Here is a 24,913-nt window from a genome sequence, read left to right as displayed (position 1 = left end):
AAAATAAAAATAAAAAAAAAGCAGATGTTTACTCCTGTCAACAAGCCTGCTGAGTTACAGCCTTAATAGATTATGCTGAGGAAATACTTAATGTTTGATTAAAAGCTAAAGAGAAATATTGGGGACGTATGTCGATACAAACAAACTCAAGTGAGAATTACCCGATTCATTATGAGGAAGTTAAAGTGGTGCGTTTGGCACAAAGCGGCAGCAGCAGCATCTTTGAGCGTCACACACAAAGATGATGATGATGGTGGTGGTGGTGGCAGCATCATCATCTGTTGCAGCTTTTCTTTAGATAAGAGCAGGGTCGCAACTACATATTATCCAGGTGGATACGAAAACATAAATCGCCCCCCTCTCATCCAAAGGAAGGCACGTCAGGGTGAAGCAGCGTAAACATACACTCGCTCTACCCCCCACCCCGGGACGAAGACACGTGACAGGTAAAAATCCCTACATTTACCCCGTTATGTGCGCGAGGTGAAGCAGCGTAAGGGCGCGCTGAAGTGTATGCGAAAACATCCTCTGCGCGCCGCCCCCTCCAGACGGGGTTTTGACGCCCCTTCTGGTGCAGCGCCCCTATGCGTTGCATGAGCTGCATACCCACTTTTTGCGCCACTGGATAAGAGCCTCGGCTTGGGTGCTGCGGTGGCGCAGGGGTTAAGCACGGCCTCCTTAGTCCTCGACGCACCCGTTGCAGGTTCGATTCCCGGCCTGGTAACCCTTGCCGAATATCTTTCCTCTCTCTCATTACCCTACTTTCCTGTCATATAACTTTTAAATACAGACCACTAGAGGAAAAACAAGAACCTAGGCTTGGTCAAAAATGAGTCTGATACCAGTCAGTTCTGTCACTTTATTATGGTGTTTGTTTAAACGCCTGAATGACATATTGATCAGACCTGGGACGTAACCAAACATGGAGAAGCAGCATATGCACCACAAATCCAGAAACAAACTTACAGAAAAGTGCAAAGATGGCGAAACACAGAGTTCCTACTAACCAAACTTGCTTTTGATCAGTAGTGAGTTGATCAACATATTTGATATGTATTTGGTGATTTGATAAAAAAAATTTAATGTTTATAGCTTGTTTTATAATTGGTGACTGCTCACTTTATGGAATTAAACAGTCAAATAAGCGTGAGTCCACTTAAAAAAACAAAAAAACAAAACACTGATATGAAAATGAGTAAGCAATCCCCAGTAGCAATTTGAAAAACAAAATCCAGGTGAACTCCCAGGACGTTCTCATCTATAAATTAAAAGCGACTCGTTGTCGCGGCTCTCATGAGTGAAACCAGCTCCTCAGGTCCGTCACCGTCTGAGTCCGTCCTCTGCTCCTCCTCACCTCCCTGCAGGCCGTGCAGTAGTGCTCCATCCAGAACCTCGGCTGCCTCAGGCTGTAGCTCCTCCTCCAGTCCAGGTGCCGCCGCCTCAGCCGGGCCGGGTCGCCCCTCAGAGCCAGCAGGTACCGGCCCAACTCCTTCACCGTGGGGAAGTCCTCCACGTGGATGAACGCCTCCGCCGGCAGGAAGCGCTCGTAGTTCTGCCTGGACGGCCCCAGAACCACCGGCACCGCCCCGGCCAGCACCGCGTTCCACAGCTTCTCCGTGATGTAGTCAGTGTGCTGCGAGTTCTCCAGCGCCAGGTAGAACATGTAGCGCCGCAGCAGCCGCACCACGCTGTCGCCGCCCCCCTGCAGCGGCCGCCCGGCGTGCCCGAACACGTCCACTCGGATGAACTCGCGGAGCTGCCGGTAGAAGCCCACTCGGGCGTGGGTCTCCGACCAGTTGCTGATCACCCAGGCCACGAAGCGCTTACGCGGGCGTCTTGAGAGTGAGAGCTGGCCGCCGCCAGGAGCCCCGTCCGCTGCGCGCGCCCGGGGGACCAGGTAGCCGTAAGGCAGGAAAATATCCGAGTCCGTCCGGTAGGTCAGGGTGAGGTTGAAGACGCCCTCCACGAGCCACAGCTCGGACGTGTGCGTGGGGGACTCGTAGTTCAGCCATATCCATTTCTGCGCGTCGGGCCGCGGCTCCTGTGGGAGATACGCGTCACCGTTGGCGATCTCCCGATGGTGGATGATCACGGCGTCGGCCTGCGGGTACGCCCATGGGTCGTCCGTGAGCCTGCACCCGCGGATCTGATAAAGTTGCAGGCAGTCCGGAAGTTCGTGGTTATCCCCGAAGGGATGCGTCCAGATCAGGAGGGTCACCTCGGGTGGAGGCGGCGGCTGCTGCTGTTGCAGGGCGGCCTGGTCCGGCAGGTACCGCGCACAAGCCGCCAGGAGGAGCAGGAAGCCCGCGGCGGCCACGCACACGCACAGCCGGGGTCTTTTCAGGACAGCTTCCAAAGATAATGTCCGTACACCTGTCCGCCGGGATGCTCTGGGAGAGGGGCCCGCTTGTCTCCAAGCTGCCCGAACTCCCATGGACTCCCCTCACCCCGCGGATCCCCCCACCCTCATACGGGATAATATGCCTATGGGGAAGTTACATTTTACAGTGCGCCGGCTGGCACACCCTGAACTGAACACCTTTGGCCTCTCGTTCAGGTGTGCGAGCTGAGATAAGATAAGAGCACTGTAGAATAAAACAGGTCATGTCGCTCCAGTTACTTCATGTCTAACGTCTCCCGCTTGTGGATCATTTGAAATGAAACGAGAAGCGTTAACCCCACGGCTGACTGCACACACCGACGCTCAGACGTGGCAGTGCCGGTCGGGTTGCCAGTTGCTGCTGAATGGGCCTCTTGTGAGGCCTGTTTACTGTTGGAGGGACTGAGGGCGGGTTGGATAAACACCTTGACCCAGAAGGCTGCTGAAATAAGCAAATCATCACTTGTTAAAAAAATAAATAAAAAAATCTAATTCAATTCAGTTTATTTATTTATATAGCGCCGATTCACAGCAAATATCGTCTCTAGGCACTTAAAAAAAAAAAGAAATCAGTTCAATTCACTCTTACATACATTCCTTCTAGTTATCAGACATTGCAGTATGCGCAATTGATTATTCAAAGTAGTTTAAAAAGTTCCTATTTAAGGAAACCCAGCAGATTGCCTCTCATATCTTAAGTAAAGATATTAAGTTAAGATCTTTGACTATAACAAAACATTAAACAACAATAAAACAAGCAGGTAAAATCAGGCTAAAACCCTCAGCCTGCTTTAAAAGTTGTCTTAGCTGATATTTTTAAACTAAACATCAATAAATCAGAGCATTATTGACGAGGCAATCGTCTTTAACTGTTCACTAATGGAAGCACGTTACGTAATACACTCAAACTGGAATCTTCAAGCCCAAATTATATCAGCCGTGGTGATTTCATGTTAACAGCTAACACATTTAGTACATGAACAGTACGTCATAGCAATATTTTTACTACAAAGGTGTGGACTTTATTACCTGCCTAGGGGGTTGTTATTTTCGAAAGGTGGTTTCGCCTGACAAACGATCCCCGTCAGAATACGATGTTCCTGTAAAACCTGCTCAAATCTTCACAGCAACTGAACTTTTACAATTCATGGCACATTACAGTCGGACGCTGTAAATGTGATAAAAAGCAACGCAAAGAGTAAGTGTGGTGAACAGGACTCATTTCTCTGACACCCCTAAATAAAACCAGTACGGTCGCCTCCAGAAGAAAGCTCACCTCTATGTAATATAAATAGTGAACAAACAGCAACATGAAGACTAACACGAAGAAGATGGATGGATCTAAATGCGGGATAATCCTGAAAGAAAACCCGTGTGCGGTCGAGGTGTATGCAGCAAATCCTGCAGAGTTAAATCAACACTATGCCAAGTCCTTATCAAAATTGGTGTTAATTCAACTCTTTCATAGTTATTTCAACAAGAAATTGAGTCATTTTAACACTTGAAATAGTTCTAACTACTCAAACTATTGTTGAAATAACTCTGTAAGAGTTAAATTAATGCCAATTCTGAAAAGGACCAAATAGACTCGGCGTAGTGTTGATTTAACTCTGCAGAATTTGTTGCACATTCTGCTGTCCACAGGCAGCTGTCTATAAATGAATGTTGAAGCTTTAATAGTAATACTAATCATAAAAGGGGAAAACTTAGAGAATGTGAAACGAAGATGACAGGACATAGAACAGGAGAATGCAGCTCTGAAGAATAGAAAAAACCAGGAGCTCAAACACTGAGGTAAGACGGAAGAGTGACACAAGAGTCAGATTAAATGTGGCGAGGAGAATCACACAGGTCAGCTGGAAAGCAACGCACAAAAACCGACAATAATCTAAAAGAAACAACTACAAATAGTTGAGACATTAAACACAAGAATAAACCAACTGAGCATGGAGGAAGTAACTAATCTGGCAATGCCTTAGAAACGATAATAAACAGAGAAATGAACAGAATAGTGTGAGGGGAAGATGACAACAGAAACCATAACACAGAGGAATGAGAGCTAGGTGGACAGTCAAAGTAAAGGCCCAGTCCAAAGAGGCAGGGGGAACGTTTTTCAGTAGCCCACACCTCAGACAGCTTTATATTCTGTAAATAGATTCAGCATTTAGCTTCTGCATGTCACTTTTATGCACTTCTTGTCTCTTTCGCTTCATTAATGGAGCTCATAAACTATGTCAAAGCTGAAAAATAAAAAGATGTCCAAACTCAAAAATAGCTCAAATTTAAAATTCACAAAGAGAGGAGGAAGGGCTGTGTGGAAGAAGGGCTTGTTATCCCGCCAAACATTCACGTTCAAATTAACTATAAGAAAAAGTTCAAATGAGAAGTTTTGCTATTTGTTTAAGAAAAACAAGGTCCCAATACGCACCCTATCAAACAGTTTAATTCCTTGTTGGAAAGCATTATAAAAGTGAAGACAGATTTATCTGGACATGAAGCCCGAAATTATCTTCTGCAGCTCTGAGGGGCTGTGAAAAAACTTTAAACGTCGCCTATTATGGCAGCCGCCACTAGGTGTCTCCCTAGGCAAGCATAAATCCCTTTCAGAGTTTTTTTTTTTCCCTTCTTCTTCTCTTCTCTCTGTGTGGTGGTATTTAGATTTTTCTGCAAGCATGCATGTTTAATTTAGTAAATGAATAAACATCTCAGCTGGAAACGAGGCATCCAGCAGCGGAGCTTCGAAAAGGTTTGTCTTCAATGTTTTATGTATTAGATATGACCCAGCGTCGCAGCACACCCTCCAACCGCAAATGTTAATAAATGAGTCACAGAATTAATGTGATGATCTAATATAAACAAATACAAGAGATTTTTTTATATAATAAAAATAATAACGTTTTTTAATTGTCTTTAAAAAAAATGTTGAAGCAGCAACCACGCTCTCCGTGGTGCGTTCAGGGTTTGCTGCATTCGTTTGAAGGTATTCTGATCAGAAGTCATGAAAAAATGATGAGGCAGCAGCAGCAGCAGCAGGGTTTGCCTGTTGTGTCTGGTGGGCAGGAAAAACACGCCATTGCTGGGACAACATTATTCCTCCCCACAGACACGGAGGATGTCATGAAGTCTGACTGAGAGCGGTGAAAAAAACAAAAAAAAAAACCAGGCAGACAAGGAGGAGAGGGAGGAGATGAAGTAAGAAGCATGTGTGTGTGTGTGTCTGTGTGTCTCCACTGGGTCCTCCTCCTTCCTGTTACATCCATTCACTTTTCCTCACCGTGCAGCTCTCTCTCTCTCTCTCTCTCTTTTTTTTCTTTTTGCTGTGCGTGTGACTAGTTATCCCCATAAGAGGCTGTGTATTCTTTCTGCATTATTTATCCTCCCTTTTCATCTGAACGGTTCTATTTTCGGACGATCATTTAATGTCCTGCCTCAGGTTGCGTTGCGCCGAGGAGCGGCATGAATCAGCTTCGGGACGAGGCCTTAATATTGTAAACACATGTGCGCTTCTCATCAGATAAAGCAAACAGTTCTGAAGAACAGACCTTTTATCAGTTCGGTACGCATTGCTGCGAGTGCACACAGAAGACGTGGCTGAAAGTTGATTTGGTGACACACACACACACATAGAGAGAGAGAGAGAGAGAGAGAGAGAGAGAGAGAGAGAGAGAGAGAGAGATCAAATTACTGTCCTGTGCAAAAGTTTTAAGCCAACTCAAATCCCTTACAGTTTCCCTCCAGTCATCCAGATTTTCCTGCAGCCCTTTAAAACATTGATCAGCAGATCCCAAGGCCTTCTCCACGACTTTCTCCACGACTTTTTGTTTCACACTTTTCTGACCTGACCGTGACAGCATGCTGCTAAAAATACCAGGAAAGTAACAAATCTCCTCAAAGTTGAATGTGAAATAATATGTTATTTGTTACAGAGCCTATCACGCGTTGTGCAACAATGATGTGTTGTCCTTTGTAGTTTGGATGAATGAATGATTTATAGGTGAAGGCTGAGGGATTTAACAAATAAACGAAAAAGGAAATTCCTCGGAGGACGATCTGGTACTGGAGCTTTTGCTTTTTCTTTTTTTTTTTTGCATAATTTACACTGCTTGAAATTTTTTCAAAGCGATATTATAACAACACAACTTCTCCTTTTCTGTTCATGTGAGAAATGCCGTGCCTCTTGATCATACAACTACTTCCATTCAGGTATATTTAACCGCATAAGGACTTGTATTTGATACAAAAAGTTGGAGTTGATGTATTTATAGGAAATAAGATTTGTCTATCCAACATTCACCCGTCTGTATTTCCCTTCCAGGCAGGCTGGTGAGAATTTAAAGTAGAAATAAATGATGCAAAACAATACACCAATAGCAAACTATCATAGATAATCATGCAAAGTCCAGAGACACCAGTCAACAAGACAAAACAAAAAAAAAAAACATGACAAAAAAAGCAAACCAAGCGATTTAAAGAAAGAAACAACTGAAGTCTAAGATGGAAACACAAACATAACATGAACTTGGCCTCCACTTTCCTCGGTTTCTTCAGCACAGACAGGAAGTAGCTGTCAGAGCCCAGTGACAATAAAAAAAAACAGTTTAAAGCCCTATTGATCAAACCTCCTTTAAAAATATCACAAACTGTTTCTCATTGAGAGTGCGCGGTGCTATGTCGTTTAAAGTTGTACCGCTTCTCACTGAATCTTCTTTTATTGTTGTAATCGACTTCCTGTTCCTTCACGACTTGCTTAGGCAGGTCAATCTCTTCAGAAAGGCTTCGACTACCTGCATGCGGGCAGCAAGTTTCCTCGGCTGATTTTGCTTTTACTGCAGAAACTCCAGTCTGTAATTGACAGACATTCAGTTGAGTTTTCAACTGTTGCTCATGACTTCGTCCCTTTGCCGTTTCCTTACGTTTGGTCCACTGACATCATGTGTCACCATATATATATATATATATATATATATATATATATATATATATATATATATATATATATATATATATATATATATATATATATATATAACTCATTGTCTTCTTTTGTGACTCATGCAAATCATAACACGTCTTATTTGATCAGAGGCGGCCGCCCCACATAGGAATCAGAACCAAAGCCAAATAAAAAAAAGCTAAAATATGAAATATGAAGCAGCACACTGTACATTCAAATTAAATTTGAATAGAGTTTTGATGATTTTTTTAAATGATGGATAGTCTCTATGATTGAACAAAACTAGCTAAACATGAGTGGTTAGGTACACTTATGCAGCAATGTGTGTTTAAAGTGAAGAGTTTGGGGTAAATTCGTAACTCGGGGGGGTCAGAGCTAAACGCACAAATCTGTGAGGAGGCGAAGTGGTAGTTCACCACACGGGTGTTTACTTCCGTCTTTCTACATTTTAAGAGCGAGGGAACTCTGTGTCGCCGTGTATTTTTGTGGCTGTGAGAACAGCGGCGCAGAAAGAAGCATTCGGCATTTGATGGGACCTCCAGGTCTTCGCTCATCTTCCTTATTGATTTTCTCTTGCTTTCTGTTTTGCGCTCCCGGGGGAGGGGATGTCTCAATTGGTCCCGGCTGACGAAAGGAGAAGCTGAGAAATAGAGAAACAGATCGAGGATGAGTGCAAAAAAAAAAAAAAGATGAAGGAGGAAACGGAGGCCAAGGCTGATCGCCGAGGCTCCGGCTGACCCCTGACCTTGATCGTGACCTGGGAGGTTGCCCCCGGAGGTCAGAGGTTGTGTGAAAGTGCCACCGCGGCGATTCACTCCACTGCTGGGTGATGATGATCTTATGCAGCCTCCCCAGCCTGTCTGACATGATCAGTGTTGCGCTCCTGCCTGCGTCTCCCGAGGGCCTCGCATCCGTCTCTAACCGGGCCACACGAGGCCCGCTAAAAGCACCTCACAGGCAAGAGTCGACGAGCAGCAGGAACGGGGACACGAGCGGAGAGAACAGGCGAGGCCACGAGACAGAAAGGCTGCTTCATTTCATCCCCTATAGCTCCAGCTGGGCTGCTGATCCTGCTGTATAATGGCACTGACACGATGAATGTGTTTGTTTTCTCCGTTTTTAGACTTTACTCAAACGTGCAAGAGCTGATGAGGCTTTTTTTTTTTTTTTTTTTTTTTTAATCTGGGGGGTGCAGACAAGTTCGCTTCGAAAACACTAAATCTTATACCGAGTATTTTTGGTCTGGTTTCTCGTGCGAATGTCTCAGACAAAGCTAACTTGAGAGTAATCTTTCAGTAAGAGTTGTGAGCTTGTTTTAAGTAAATAAATCCTTATTTTTGATGTAATGCAGATTATTTCACTTTTAGCAAGATTGAAATGATCTGCCAGCAGAACCAGCACCTTTTCAACAATATCAATGAATTACTGGCTTAAAACAAGAACATATATATGTGACTGAAAAGTTACTTGTAAGTTAGTTTCATCTTATTTCAAGTGGACTTAGATTTTTTTTAAGATCTTGCACTAGAAAATAGACCAAAAATACTGAAACTTTTGTGTTCCTATTGCTGTTTTCCTCATGCGTAGAACTGTACACGTGAAAATAAGAAGCGATCGAGCTATTTACAGCACATGTGCATACGAGACGTCTTATCGGCCGGCGGATTAATCACTGTGTTACTTGCGCCGAGCTGCCCTCCTGCTGCTTCAGAGTTGTTCAGATACTGCTGAAGTTCGGCTGAAGCCCCCGCAGGGGCTGTGTGTTAAACGCAGAGCTGAGACGCTGTAGATTTGCCCCGTAGACCCGTATCGCTAGATAAGTCTCTCCAAGGTTAACTCAAATAATTCAGCATACTCAAAAGATGAAGGGATTTTTAGCGAAGCAGAAACAACATAATAAATCATAGACCGTTTTATATCTTCAAAGCAGAGGATACACTTTTTTTTTTTTTTTTTTCAAACTTGTCGACAGTGGTTTTCCCAAATTCTTATCTGTCTGCATTGGCTTGATCTAAAACGCAGAAGTGCGTTTTGAGTTTTGATCCGGACCTGTTTAAGGCTTTCGTTTCCCGTCTTGCTTTACGGTGTTGTGCAAACATTTTTTAATGGATTTCTGCACAGATTTCTGCAATTCTTGATTATTTGTCACCGTTTCCTATTATCAAACTACACTGAGTAGTTTTGAAATTATGTTTTTTATTTATTTTTTGGGAAAAACTTTCATACGCAGCCACATCTGCTACAGCTGTTTGGAAAGTTTGCCAGGCGTACCCAGGCCTGAGTATCGCCTGACAAGTAAAATCAAGAATACGCTTAACTCGAACCTACATGACAACATGAAGTAGGCTGGAAGATCTCAGAAACACCACATCGTGTCTCGATTCGAACGCGTTTTATTTTTCCAAAACAAAACTTTCAGAAAAATATCTGGAGGATAGCAGAAACAAAAGCAGAACTTTTTGTGCGAAGACAGTCATACCAACACTCAAACATGGTGGCGGTAGAGTGATGGTACGGGCCCCTCGGTACGGCTGAAACCGAAACTGACTGAAGCACAAAAATCTTGCTCCCAATAAATCCTGAAGAAGAACGTCCGTCCATACGTTTGTGACACGTAGACGAAGAACTCTGAACGCTTTTGCACCGGAGCCTCGACCCAAATCCAATGGAGAAGCAGAGAAGTGAACTTGGACAGAAAATCGCTCCGTATTGAAGTCAAACCATTTGATTTCAGTCTAATATTAAAATGAAGTTCTGAGCTCTGATTATGTTCTAACCCAATCAGTGTGAGCTTTAGCGATCATTTCACAACTCCTCACTTGGTGTTTCCTAATCTATTGCGGGATCTTGAACCTGAATAGAGGAAGTGCTGCTTTAAATTAAACTGAACTGCATGGGCCATGCACAGCATTGGCATAAAAGTTGTTCTTTTTTAAGAGCTTCAAAAATGAAAGTCTGAATTTTCTTATTCGGTGGCATGTAAATGGGGGAATTTGTGTTACTAAAACAAGACAAAACACACACACTCACACCAACACTCAACTGTTAGCATGTAAAACCTTTAGTCTGCATCATGTTCCTGCAAAGGGGGTATTTTGTACAACCAACACATATTTATAAGAAAAACACGCACACACATTAAAATTGAACTTTTAGTCTGCATCATGCCCAAAAACACGATCATGCGCCTGTGTTGACTCAAACTTTTGAATTCATCCTGTGCTTAATTCTCTGTTTTATTCGAAGCCACGTCTAAGCCATAAAATGTATCACGTTCCTTTCAGTGTGCCTCCTTGTGTAATGGTTGCAGATAACTATACAAATACAGCATAATGGACACATTGCAGAGCTACTAAGCTTGTAGGGATTATCTCAGACTCGTATTTCTGGTTTGGCTTAATGATAGGTAGCGTCACCAGTCCGGGGCCAAGCCAGGGAAGCGCTGATTAACAAAGAGAAAGAAATGACAGGATTAAACAGTGGAATCATCAGCTCATATGCAACTAAAGGATCAGCAGTCTTTGTGCGGATGAATTATAGAAAGTATATACGAGGAGGAATTGGGCGCACGTTGTAAATCACGCCGCTGCCATTACGTCTTAATGATTAAATCAACACGTATGCATCTTTTTTTCAGGCGGCCCGCGGTGGTAATCCAATGTGTTTTATAAAACGCATGTGACCGGCTGCCGTTGATGATGAGAAAACCCGCAGTGGGCCTTTTAAATCACTGCATTATACCCATAAATGAAGTATGAAATAAGGCACAGCTATTTAGGTTGCATATCAGAATGAACGGAGCCTTATTCATGCTCCAGGGAGGAGACACAAACAGCTTCAAATCAAATCAAATCAAGTAATGGCCTGAAAGGCGAGGTAGTTCCAGGCACAAGAATGCCCACCTTTGTGTCCGCACACATGCGGCAAAAGAGGTGTTATTATCTATGGCAAATTTTCCTGTTATTTTTGGGTGAATACAATTAAAGTGCAGCGGCTGTGAAGAAATTGGAGAAAAAAATAAAGCTATGAAATATTTTTGGTGAACGCTCTCGGCCTTGTATGTATATATATATATATATATATATATATATATATATATATATATATATATATATATATAATTTAAAAAAAAGCGTGAACACGGGCGTGGATTTTCCACACTGCAGGCCCTGACACACTCGCAGACACACATGCGCCGTGGAAGTTTAAATTTGGGAAGCCACAGAGTGCTAAAAATGAAAACAATGTGTGCAGCAGATGTGTCACCTTGATAAACCTGGAGCGGCTCAGCTCCGGCTCGGTGGAGGCTGCTGCTGCTGCCGGTGCTGTGTTTTTGTTTTTTTTTATGTTTTAAAGGTGAATTAGGCAGAACATTTTGACGCAGGAATCCGGGTCAAACTATGCATACAGTGTAATTAGATTCTTTACATATTTCTCTTGGGCACGTCGACACACTGAGAGGGTCAGAGGACGTAGTCTGCAGGAGTGACGCCCCCCGGTGGGGGTGTGGGGGGGTGGATGGGGGCAGCCGGGGTTCAGTGCACTGCTCAAGGTCACTTCAGCAGCGGAGCTGGATTCACACTGACAGTCTGACCACCGCCTGGCCTGCTGCAACAAGACTATTGGACAAACTGATGCGTGTAGTCGAATCCCTGGCTTTTAAATGGCTTAGCTGAATTACTGTACTCACAGAAAATCACAGGTTTAAGGCGACATTTCTCAAGTTGCGTTCAAGTCCGTCCCGGTGGCAACAGCTGTGAATTAGCCCGCCTTCTTGTCCCTCATGCACACTATTTCTTATTCAAGAGAACGCGCTTTAATGAGTTGCAACCTTTCATTTTTTTGTTGAATGTTTTGAAAATGTTAATAAAGACCCCGGTTCAGTTTTGCTCGAGTGCGGTTAATAATAATTCATTGTTAACGTTTAATCTTATTTGAGAAGCTAACCATATTAGCAAAGTAATCAGTAATGTATTTTTCTCGTTTATTTAAAACAGTATCCTCACCAACCTCTTTATGATTGTTTATTTTCTAAGAGTTATTAAATTAGGTTATGTGAGCACTATATGATTCTTATAGGCTACATGTGTCTGTTCTTCACTATTTTTGGAATTTTAGAATCTAATGAGAAATATATATGCATAAAACAAAACATTTTCATGACTTTTTCCACATTTTGTTGTGCTGCAGCCTTATTCCAAAATGTAGTAAACCAATCTCTTCCCTCAAGATTCTACTCACAAATACCTCATTATGACAACGTGGACACAAGTTTTTGAGTGTTTCTGCAAATTTATTTGGAATAGAAAACCAAAAATTCACATTCGCATAAGTATGCGCAGACTGTTTTCAATGTTGTGTTGATCCACCTTTGGCAGTAACCGTCTCTGAGGTCTTGGCCGTGCGCTTTGGGTCGTTGTCCTGCTGAAGAATGAACGACTGAACCATCTAGTCTGAGGTCAAGACGCTCTACTGGCTGTTTTTATCTAGACCGCCTCTGGATATTGCTGTATTTATCTTTCCCTCTATCCTGATTGGTCTACCAGCTTCTGCGGCTGCAAAACATCCCCACAGCATGATGCTAACACCACCATGCTTCACTGTAGGGATGGTGGAGTATCATCTGGCATTCAGACGAAAGAGTTCAATCTTTGTATCATCAGACTGGAGAGTTTTGTTTCTCATGGTCTGAAAGTCCGTCACATCCCTTTTGGTAAACTCCAGACGGGTTGCCATGTTCCTGTTATTAGGGAGCAGCTTTGGTCTGATCACTCCACCATACACGGCTGACTGCTGCAGAGACAGCTGTCCTTCTGGAAGGTTCTCCTCTCTTCACAGAGGAACTCTGGAGTTCTGACAGCATGACCGTTGGGTTCTTGGTCTCCTCCCTGACTATAAGGCAGTTTCCCCCCTGATTGCTCAGTTTAAATGGCCGGCCAGCTCTAGGAAGATTCATTCACCAGTGATAGAGCTCATTGGGACCTTCAAGGCAGCTGAACTTTTTCTGGATCCTTCCCCAGATTTCTACCTCAAGACAACCTTATATCTGAGGTCTACAAACAAATACATTGATTTTATGCTTGGTGTTTGATCTCTTGAACTGTGGGACTTTATATAGACCAGTGTGTTCGAATTAAATCCAAACAACTGAATTTACCACAGGTGGACTCCATTTAAGCTGTAGCAACATTTCAAATATTATAAATGGAAATGGCTCAATTTGAGCTTCGACAACAAAGTATTCTGCAAAGGCTGTGAATACTTGTGTTAATGTGGTTCTTTTTATAATGTTTTGGTTTTCAATAATTTGCAAAGCTTTAAAAAAAAGTTTTCTAAGTTGTCATAATGGGCTATTTGAGGATAGCATCTTGAGGAAGGCAATTCATTTAGTACAATTTGGAATAAGGCGGTAACATGACAAAACGTGGAAAAAGCAAAGTGCTGTTAATACTTTCCAGCTCTGTACATATATTTATCTTTGGTGTTTCCTGACTAAGCTACAATTGCTTTCTCAATTCCCCCTCCTGTTGGATTGCTTGATTAATGTATCTGTTTTATGTGTGGGTGTCTTTCTGGTTCGTTCCCTTAATAGTGAGGATATCCAAATCTATTTGGATCAACCTTTTAAACGTATTTTAACTCCATGCACTTTTCCACATTGCGTCACACTACAACCACCAACTATAATTATTTTTTCATTATTATTTTATAATTATTTGTGATAGACCAACACATAGTGGAACATAACTGTGAAGTGGAAGGACAGAGATACGTGTAAGAAATCACATATCATGTGTCATTTTCCTTCCACTTCATAGTTATGACCTGCCGTGTGTCTATACAATACAATCCCGATAAAAATACGTTGAACTCTGCGAATGTGATGTGGCAGGATCTGGGGAAACAATTATCCCAGGAAGACGCAAAGACAACTACAATCAGATTGACTAGAAAAAGTCATTAATGAAGAGACTAAAATGACTATAAAGAGATTTAAACGTGGAAAACGGAGACACAAAAGGACCATAAAGAAAAGCCAAACGGCCATTAAGAGACAATAAAGGCAAAGAGCTGTGAAGTGAAATGATCTCCAAAAATACCTGTAATAAAAATGAGCAAAACAATGCTAGATATAAATAACCCTGAAAGGTAAAAACATACATGCGCTTTGTGTTACAAGTATGAACTAAATGTCCAGTTAGTACTCTATGAAGAGTATATAGTGTGGAATGTGTAGGAACCTAAACAGAATTTGATTGTAGGATCTTCCAAAACTACTGCTCTCTACAAACTTCGTTAATGGTCCCTTTAAATTGTCCTCATTTGTGCATTTTATATCCAATCATGTGAATGTTAATGTTTACAACAACAAAGAAAAAACTATTTGCTTACAGAAAACAAAATAAAGCATTAATAGAATATGCAATATTGCTTAAATTTCAGAAGCCAGATGGCAATGATGTGTACACTTGTGGCACTTTGAGCTACACTTTCTTTTAGATGGCTTAAAATGCTTAAATCATAGGTTTCCCCCCAACCCCCTTTAAAAAATTTTTTGATGTTGCATTCAGAGATTATTAATTAAAAATAGCAACATTTTGAAAATAATGTATCACTTTCCTTCTACTTCACATTCATGCATCACTTAGAGATGGCCTACCAGATAGATATCAGTAAAAACATTGAAACTTGTTGTAAGGTGACAATGTGTAACAAAGTTCAAGGGACATGAACTTGAACTTTGAAAGATACTAATGATAAGCAAATGAAAACATCAAAACAAATTCCTGCGCATTTTTATTTCAGTTTCACAAAAATCACTGTAATTAAGTGCCAGTTTGGTTGTTTACCTGTAATTTCTCAATGTTAATAAAATGCTATTTAAGCAATTATAATGGCGTTATTAAGGAGACATTCCTATGAGCTGAGTCCGCTCCACATAGCAGCTGTCTCCGGAGCAAGTGGCGGTTGCGATCCAGTCCGGGTCTTCCGGCAGCCCAGTCCTCGCCACTGAACTCCAACCCCCGCGCTCTCTGTCAGCATCTCATTCCTGTCTCAATATGTCTCAAGATGGCGGCCAATGCAGGATCGATGTTTCAATATTGGAAGCGCTTTGACTTACAACAACTACAGGTCAGTTCAATCTCCCTTTTAACCGCCTAGCCCTCGTCTTCTTCGGCCGCTTTGCCGCTCTCCGGGGGCTGCGTTTTGTGTTTTTATTTGGACGGCCGCCTCGTAGGTTGTTTCGGAAGAGAATCCAGGACCTCTTCCTCACATTGATGAAAGTGGCTCTCTCGCTGATCAGAAATTGATCCTCTTTGTTCAATTCAACATCGATCGGACACTGCAACCGGGCAAGCCGGGGCGACGCCGCGGGGGTATGCGCCGAAATAAAAGCCAAACGGCGGGGCTTTGGCGTTGGGGAAAGGAGAAGAAGCTCTCGGCTGGCTATCTTTATTGCGTGTTGTTCAACTTTTACCGGAGCGAGTAGTAGCCGTAGTTAGCCGCGACGCTTTAGCCGCTGTAAGGTTGGATAATTTGGGGGAAGAAAAAAATAAGTGCGACTCACTATACGGTGGCGCTGTGGTGACACCAACCGTTGAGACCCACAGGAGCTCTTTGGGCTTTTTATGCTGTTTTGCTGACACATTTTTAGTAAGTTTCGGACCCATTTAGCAACCTTATCGGCTAACGGTTTTGGAACAGTTTATATGGAAGTCGTTTCGGTGATTATGCTTGATGAACTCGGCCGTTTTTTCCCCTCTTCTGTCGGCATTCACACTTCACAGTGAGTTTTTTTTTTTTTTTTTTTTTTTTTAAACAGACATTGCCACGTCTGTGGAAGTGGACAGGACGGGACAGTTAAGAACGCGAATGTTATAAATGTGACAGATTGACCTTGTAATTATGGTAAACTCCTTAAAATGTACCTCCCTCATCATCTTAACACCCTGTGCGCTCCACGCAGGGGATACGAAGGGGGGAAAAAAACATATTGGGCCTGAATATATTAGACCATGTTTGACCTATCACAAGACGCGCGAGACAATGGCACTGTTGTGTTTTTTTTTTCCCCGTGGCATTTAACACGCGTTGCTGAATTTCAAATCATCATTTATGAATATTAGTTGCCCGCTCGCCCGTCGTCATTAACATAAAGATTGCATTATGTAGACTGTAGCCCCGATTGTTCATACATTATTTTGAAGGCTGCACAAGCTTTGGGTTTTTAAACTTTTATTTGGGTCATGATGCCCTGATGACTGGGTAGACAAAAGGACAGTGAGCAAGTCTTCCCAGCGGGCTTTGTGTTACACTTATGCCACATCATCAAGGCTTCACTTCTCCTATTTATTTGATCCTATTTGGTCCTCCTACTCGTTGCCCCCTTGTTCATGCATTATGTAAAAAAGAAAGAAAAAAAAAGGAGGAAAAAAAAACTCAGACAGCTTTCTCTTGTCTTTCCTCACTATCTATTAGGCACAGTGGCGGTCCTTGCATGAAAGATTCCCTGGGCAAACCCCTTCTTTGAAGCCCCCTCCTCCCTCCCACACCACCCAAGAATCTGTTACTGATGTATAATAATTTAATGTACAGTTAATTAGTCTATATATTTTAATTTTCATGTTTGTCTTGATCTTAAAAGACCCATTTGTTAAGTAAGCATAGAAATTGTTTTTTTTTTTTCATGAGCAAATGCTTTATTTTGAAGGATTTGTTTGGTGTACATTGAATCTGTTAAACTTGAAACATTTTTTATTTTTGTTAAGAAGCTGTTGAGTTGACTTAGACTTTATACTTTCATGCTTACATCATGGTAACCTTGTAATTCTTTTTTTGTTTTGTTCGGATTTCAAAAGTACTGCCTAACTTGCTTGAAGATAACGTTCGCTTGTCCTTGCCTAGTTTCACAAACTCCTTCTCGAAACGCATGTCTTATCAACTTTCTGCCGTTCTCCACAGTGCGGATTTACACAATGCAGGAAAGAAAAACTAGTTACTTTATTGATAAATTGAAGACTTGCACCAAATAGTGGTCCAAGGCTTTTAATAGTCCAATTTCTACTGAAATTTTTTTTTTTCATTCAAATGCTTTGAACCTCTTCCCCCCCCCCCCCAAAAAAAAACAAAACAACTTTTTACTTTGGTCTGTAAATGCACAACCAAGTGGGAAGTTCTTTGAGGCACAAATGTGGGCAATCTTCCTTTAAAAAAAATATATATATTCTCTCTGATTTTAAAGGTACGACCTGTCAGAGAACCTGCAGCACGTTTTCTGTTTTTATCGTCGTGGTGAAAAGATCAGAATCGGCCACCATCGCCGACTAGTCAGACGACTAGGAAAAGGCTGATCATTGCATCTCCGCCATGCATCACCCCTCCTCCCCCTCCCAACATCCTTGACTTCCTCTCCTCCCCCTCCTTCCCTTCCTTTTTTTTTCTCCTCCATTTTTTTCTCCTCTTTCTGGCCCTTCACCCTGCTCTCACCTATTTTGCCCTGTCTGAACTACTATATGTGTGTGTTTGAGAGAGCTGGTCTGGGATCCGTTATGTTTTTTTTTTATTTTTTTGTTTTTTTCATAGATTGACAGACAGCACGGACAGTGGAGGCACTGCCAGCAGCCAGGACATAAAAAATGCATCGCATAAGTTTGCGATAAAGCCCTGGGTAATTATGGCAAAGGCCCCTATCACAAGCGATTAGTCAGGACAGTGAATCTGAGCGTGTGCAAAAAAAAAAAAAAAGGGGCTGGCGGTTGGCAGGCCTGTCTGCAGGATAGGAATCAGCCGGAGCTGGTGTGTGTGTGTGTGTGTGTATGTGTGAGCGTGCAGAACCGCTCAGAACATTCACTTTCTATTATTGATGACATCTTATTTACTCTCCCTCCCACTGAGAGGCTCCTAGAGGAAAGCCTTCAGAGAACAACCTTTTCTTCTCCCTCCCCGACCCCCCATTTTTTTTATTATTATTTTTAAGGCTAATATGTGGCTGGCATGATATGATCAGAACCAACGCGCGGCCTCGTCAGCTCGGTCGACTCCTAACCCTTTTCCGACGGACAAGACGGGACCGCACACAAACACACACACACACACAGACACAACACATGCTCGTCGCCTGTTTTTCCTTTCAGGAATGTTTTCTTTCTTGTTTTCCCTATTTGAAGATGAAACTCCAACCCCAGCCGGGATGTCAGTAGCTTTAAGCAGTCGTGGCGTCTGTTCCTCGCTCCAAATGCTGATGTTCATTAAAATCTTATTTGATCAGTATGTCCCATTCCCTGTGTGGGAAAACGAGCTAGGTGGTTGTTAGAGGACAGAGAGTGCTTTGAAACAGCACAGTAAGCTGTTAAGTTGTCTCTGTATGATTTTTTTTTTCTTCTTCTTCTTCCCCTCCACCAGCCACCACTACAAACACAAATGGGTGCAACTGTGAGGCTTTTAGCAAGGTCTTGCACACTTGCAGAGTGGATCAGTGATTCAGAGATGATGGCAGGGTGACAGTGAATTACAGATGGAGGAGGTTTTAACGTCTGTAATCCCTCTCTGTCCATTACAGAGTTGAGTTTCTTTAGAGGGGAGGGGGACCATCACTCTTCTCTCCTGTTGTTTTTTTTCCTTCTTTTTCCCCTCTTTTTTTTTTGTGTGTGTATTTTTTAAGAGCTAGTCGAGCGGTTCGCCGGAACGTCGCATGTCCGCTTGAGAAATGACTCTTCGTTACAGACGCTCCTTAATAAAACGCATGGGTGAATAGCCGTGCCCGAACCTATAGCTTGTAATTTTTTTATTTTATTTATTTTCCTGCAAGTTGAGAAAATTAAGAACAGACCACTCAGTTACACGCAAATCCCAGTTTAGGCCTAATAGCCCCACATCTCACCTCGTAATATTTCCCTGGGAAAAAAAAGAAGAAAAATGCACCCCTGATGCCACTTTGAGAGGGGGGGGGGGAAGCAAAATAGTTCGGCGCTTTAGCGCGAAGCTAAATAACGACTTGAAGGGGGAAATTGATCTGGACGCTGTTCTTAATTCACCACCTCCTAATGGGTAAATTTAGGAAAAGGGTTTTGTAAGCCGATCCCGGAGCTGCGGCCGGTGGCAACCCGAGTGGTATAAATCTCTCAACGACTGGCTCGCTGTTGTCTGCAGGAGTTTTAGTGTTAATTTATGAGCTGGTCGTCTGAACCCACTGGCTGGATATTTTTACCCCTGTTGTTGCTGCACAGGCCGGGGGAGCACCGAGGGACGGTGGGGAGGTTGTGGGGGCATCACGTCATGGTTTCACCGTAGCCAACTCGCTGCTCTGCCCAGTGACAGAACCTGGCATCGGGACTGAAGTTTCACTGTGTGGTGCTGAGCGACTAAGCATGAGTCAGAGAAAAAAAAAAAAAAATTGAACAAGTGCATGTCAGGTCTCCAGTCTGTCCTTGGGTCCGCTCTTGGAGGGCCTTTGTCCTCTGTCTGTGAGGTTTTACTGTGAAGGCGACGGGGATCCTCACGGAGAAGAGGGCAAAGAAAAAAACAAACACTTTCCATGTTTACTATATTGGCCAGTATTTCTAGGTAGAGGCCGTCCTGAAGAACTTCTCACTTTGGTTCCATTTCTAAGAAGTCTCTGCTTAGTCTACCCAACCTGCAAACGATGCAGGAAGAGACCCAATCGATTAAATGTTTTTGTTTAGAAGTACTTTAATCAGACATCAGAGCAACTGTAACTTTGCTCTGTCTTGTCTGAATATTGTAAAGAGCTGTCCATAGCTGCAAAAAACTCGGATAAAAGATAACCTGATTAGTGAAGGGATGCGGCGATCACATGTTTCCTGGCCAATTACGATTTCCGGTCGTCTTTGTGGCCGGAACTGCCAATTCCAATTTGGACCGAATCCTAATACGTTTGTAAAAGTAAGAAAGAATGTGCTTCCTGTCCTTTGATAGTAGTGGTATTAAGGCTCAGAGAAAACAAGGTCATTCCTCTTTATGCACCAAATTATGTGTCCCTAAACTGTATCTGGTTTTTATTTAGAAAATCAGAAACAGATTTAAAAATGATCAAAAACAGGATGGGGCTGGCTGGATCAGTGCAGACAGGGAAAACTGATTCTGACTACTGACTGATGCATCTCTAGTAACTTACCAGTATTGAAAATTGTCAAGAAAACTCTAAAATGACAACAAAGTACTACATCGGTTGATACTTTGAGGGGTTATAATAAAAATGGAAGAGGCTTGCTGTGGCCAAAATGTCATTTCTTGGCACATTATTTTTTAAATTTAGATTTTTTTTCCAGTAGTTGCTTATAACATAAATACATGTTTCCACACATTTTTCTAAGGTACATCACCCCTCCACAGTATTTGCTGTTGCTTTAACAACTCGTATAGTAGTAGTCTAGTTGTAGTAATATTTGATCACAAGCAACTGTTTCTCTCATTAAATAATTGCAAATCCCTACAGAAATCTGAACGCTAGATGTTTCAGTAGTTTGACAGAGCGTGTTGAATAATATTTTGGCAGTTGCTGAATCAGTAAAATCAATAACATCTGTTATAACTCTTTATAGACTTCTATCTGTTTGTGTGGTAGTTGCTGGGATCATAAGCTAGAAAGTAGGGGAAATAAAGCTGCAAATCAGCTCACTTGTTCTTATTTATTTTCCCACTAAAATGTGACTGCAGTCGATCAAAATTCCTGACCTGCGCGTATTTCGCTCCGTAACTTTAAATATCAAACTCCCACTGATGAACCTCCCCTCCTCCTCGACCAGCTAGCAACAAGAGCAGAGAGGGGGGGCCGGTTTCCTGAGGCCTAATTCCAAGTGGCAGGCTTTATTTCCAGACCCACTCGGAGTCTCCCTCACCTACAGCATCATAGAGTTTCACCGTGTCTCATGACAGAGGCATAGCATACATTACTGTGCTGCTCTGTATTCATGCATTGCCAAAGCTGGTTCTCCTTTTGAGTTGAAATCTACACTTGTGCTATGCTACTGAGCACAAGAAGTTAGCCAAAAGTTCATATTTTCAAGTGAAAGTGTGGTGGCGTAAGAATAGACGGAACAGTGGCAATATCTTTGCCAATATTTCTTGATTACTTTTGGTTATTTGGGAAAAACTGTATGATGGCGACACAGTTAAAACAGATGTCTGCAGAAGTGTAGACTGATGAATATATGCCATGTTCTTTAAATAATTAGGCCTTTCCCTTTTTAAAAAGTTTAAGTTTTGTGAAGACAAACAAACAATCAAAACAGTAAACAACAGGCTGGTAAGTAATTAGACCTTTCTACCTTTCAGGTCCGAAGCACTTCACTTTCTCAAACTACCATTTTATGTACCAACAATGTCTTAGACCTAGTATTATCGGATAATGGTTTGAAAATAATTTCTGTTTCAAGCGTTTTAAAAGTCAAAGTGATGTGTTGTACCTAATGTTTTAAGGAAAAGTTAGATAAAAGAACTCTTGTTAGTGAGAAATTGCCTTTGACATTTCTCTACCTTTGCATTATCAAATTACGAGAAGTTCATCAGTCAGTAAAGTACGTCCTGTTTTGCAGCGATGCACTTATCAGGCATTTACTTCCAGAGACTGATTTCAAGTTTTCTATCATGTCTGACCTGTTTCTGATACGTGTAAACTAATCATTCAGTAGTCAAATGTAAAAAAAAAAAAGACTCTAAAAGGGAAGTAGAGCTGCAGGCTGCTTGATACAGGTATTAGTGTTGAATCCCAGTGAAAACAAGGATCTACAGCATTACCGCCACAGATGAATCATCACTAACGTTTCAAAATACTTAAGCATTGAATTAACTTGTATTTGAAGTGTTACAAAAAACTTTTTATTTTCAGATTCATTTTGCGCTTCATAAAGATCGAATGCAAAATTGTGACATTAAGCCGATTTGATGAAAATGGGTGGGGGAAAAAATAGCTTGACAAATCCTACATTCAAAAACCTGATTGTTTCTTAAGGCTCAGATTTCTTATGACTCAGCCCAACTGATGGTGATTATAATTGTCATCTTATGAAGTGTTGAGCAAGACGTTGACGGGGGGGAAAACTCAAGCAGATGCAGTCGTGCAAGACAGGAAGTAGTCTGACTTTATCAGGGTTCGTCTGATGACTCCTAAGGTGAATATTCAGGTGACGAGGATCTCTTTTTTTTAGAAGGTTTACTGAACGGATTTATAGTTTTGCAGTACTTTGTCCTCCATATGTTGTGTTTGTGTTGAAGCACATAGTGAAAGCTGTTTCTCTACCAAATACTCTGTGGCCTTCAGCATCTAAAGCCAACCTATTGGTACCTAATTTTAGTGTTGTTTATCTTCCAGTTATCACTGCGCAGCTGGGCTAAAAGGGTCCGAGTGGCCCTATGTGGAGAGCTTATCCCATGTCAACCCATGACTCCAGTATCAGTGTACTGTTAGATCATTGACCATAGGTATTGAATTCTAATAGGCCTATTGGCGTGTCCTAATGGTCCAAGTATTGAATTATGATATTGGCAAGCGCTGATGGCCTCAGGATTGAATTATGATATTGGTGTGGAGCAGCCTAATGGTTCCTAGTATTGAATTATGATATTGGTGCACTTTGATGGTGTAGGGATTGAATTATGATATGCCTTGCTATCTGCTAATAGCTCACTCTGTGTAATTTTCAGTGTCAATCATGGCTTTAGTTGCTGGATCCATAGTCAGCCCTAAGGGCCGATCCGTCAGTCTCATCCGATGAGTCTTTTCAACTTTTCTTCTCAGTTGCTCTCAGTCTTTTGAGCAGTTACGTTATTCGATTCTACTCAATGCAAACAAAAATGTTTAGCTTAACATATATATATATATATATATATATATGTTTTTTGTGGTTATAAGGTATAGAAACTGTTTCCAGAGAACACCAAAGCAAGCTAGTCTTGGTTCATTTATCTGTGATTTATTCATTTATTTTTCTGTGGATTTTGGTAATCTCAATCTCTACCTTTTTAGTTGTACTGAGCCCGGTGTCCTCATTTCAGTAGTTTTACACCAGAGATGCAACGATTCCTCTGGCCTCTCGCATAGTAAATGGGTGGCTTGCTTCTGTGTCAGCCCTCTAAAAATAACACACACTGCTGGCTAGGCTCAGCAGAAAACTACCACCGATTATGATGATTCAACTACCCTGTATTCACAGGTGCATATTTGTGTCAGATGGGGCGGGGAGGTGGGTTTTGCTTTCCAGATCGTCCTCTGCGTTGGGTATGGTCTTGGCTGACTTTTTCTTTTTGCTTTGTAGTTATGTTGGGGAAAACTTTGCTGAAGTGAGGAAAATCTTTTTTAGCAACTGTTGAAAAATACCTCAAACTGCTTATGTGTATATTTAATGCAGTCATTTGGAGGAGCCTACATTTTTCACAGCTGGCATGATGTTGATGGTAAGTGCTTGCACCCAGCTATTGTCATCAGGTAGGACTAGCTTGACGCTTAAGCTAAAATTGATCCCCAGCATTGTCCAATGAAACGTGGGAAATTCAGTACAAATGATGCCCAATAGCTGTTAAATTCATTGAGCACCACGAGACGCCACTAACCTCCCCCCTCTAACCTTTGGGCCACGCAGCTGTCAGACTGGAGCCACGGTTCAGAGGTGGCGTGACCCTTACGGCCTCAGCATGACCTGGGCTGTCTGACAGGCCTAACCTTTACCAGGAACAGATGATGACTTCACCATCTGTCTTGTGTTTAGTAGGTCTAGCCTACTTGAACTTGAACTTGTTTGAGACGTTATTGTGAGGGGAAAAATACACCACAAGATTTTAGACTGAATGCCAGTTTCTGGACATAACTCTTTACCTCACCATGCTCCATGTCCGTCGACGCCTAATTCAGGAAGTGATGGAAATATCCTACTGAGAATTTAGCAACTTTTTCAATACATGTATACACCATCAATTTGAACAGATGACTACTACATTAGCATGTTTAATTTGCCTGTTTGTCATAGACATTCTACTGGAACAAATATAAGCACATATTCATTTTCAAGAAAAGAAAAAATGTATTGCCAAATGTACCCTTATGAAACAACAAATCAAGTTTATTGTATTTAGATTTTCAGTAATGTCGTACTCCAAACAGAAAAATAAACCAATTTTGTCAGTAGCTCGAAAATGCAGACCACATTTATCTTTTGACATACTTGGCATTCTGAGGATTAGTCTGATTGCAAGTTTACTTGAGGGCTACAACAGCTTTCCATTGCTAATGGACAAAAGAAAAGACAAATTTGCATGTTTGGAAATCTTTCCGGATGTGAAGAACAGACAGTCATGGTGTGAAAACGAAATATAAATGATACCGAACAGGCAAATGATATTTCAATCCTTGGGAATCTCTAACTAACTGATGTGCATCGCACTACAGTAGTATGGTGGAAAATAGTTGAATTTTTTTAGCAGAGCTTAATTAAGTGGCGTTAATGATTGTTATATACGAGAACTTCATAGTGGTTATTGTAATATTAAGATATACATTTGTGAGTGGATATTCAATCACAGCTCTTAACCTTTTGTTTCCATGAGTGTCTCTTCAAATTCCTAGT

General features: G+C 42.0%; 2 protein-coding genes across 6 annotated transcripts in view; one reads left to right on the top strand and one right to left on the bottom strand.

Annotated features, from left to right (window-relative positions):
• Positions 1-845: 845 nt before the first annotated feature.
• Positions 846-2,714, bottom strand: LOC103474725 (alpha-(1,3)-fucosyltransferase 4-like). The gene has a single exon (XM_008425880.3). It carries the CDS (start codon positions 2,432-2,434, stop codon positions 1,292-1,294), a length of 1,143 nt encoding a protein of 380 aa, XP_008424102.1. The 5' UTR covers positions 2,435-2,714; the 3' UTR covers positions 846-1,291.
• A 2,307-nt stretch (positions 2,715-5,021) lies between these two features.
• The window catches only part of cux1b (cut-like homeobox 1b), a 105,667-nt gene continuing 85,775 nt past the window's right edge, over positions 5,022-24,913 (top strand). For 4 of the 5 annotated variants that reach the window (XM_008425799.3, XM_081615040.1, XM_081615037.1 and 1 more), the window contains exon 1: positions 15,346-15,467. In XM_008425799.3, coding sequence (XP_008424021.1) covers positions 15,405-15,467 — 63 coding nt within the window. In that variant the 5' untranslated portion in view covers positions 15,346-15,404. Of the gene's footprint in view, positions 5,127-15,345; positions 15,468-24,913 lie in introns of those variants that run through there. The other variant, XM_081615038.1, reaches the window with a different exon arrangement.

This window comes from Poecilia reticulata, chromosome 13, assembly GCF_904066995.2.
Source record: "Poecilia reticulata chromosome 13, P_reticulata-male-v2, whole genome shotgun sequence".
Lineage (NCBI taxonomy): Eukaryota > Metazoa > Chordata > Actinopteri > Cyprinodontiformes > Poeciliidae > Poecilia > Poecilia reticulata.
This window is presented reverse-complemented; position numbering and strand designations above follow the sequence as displayed.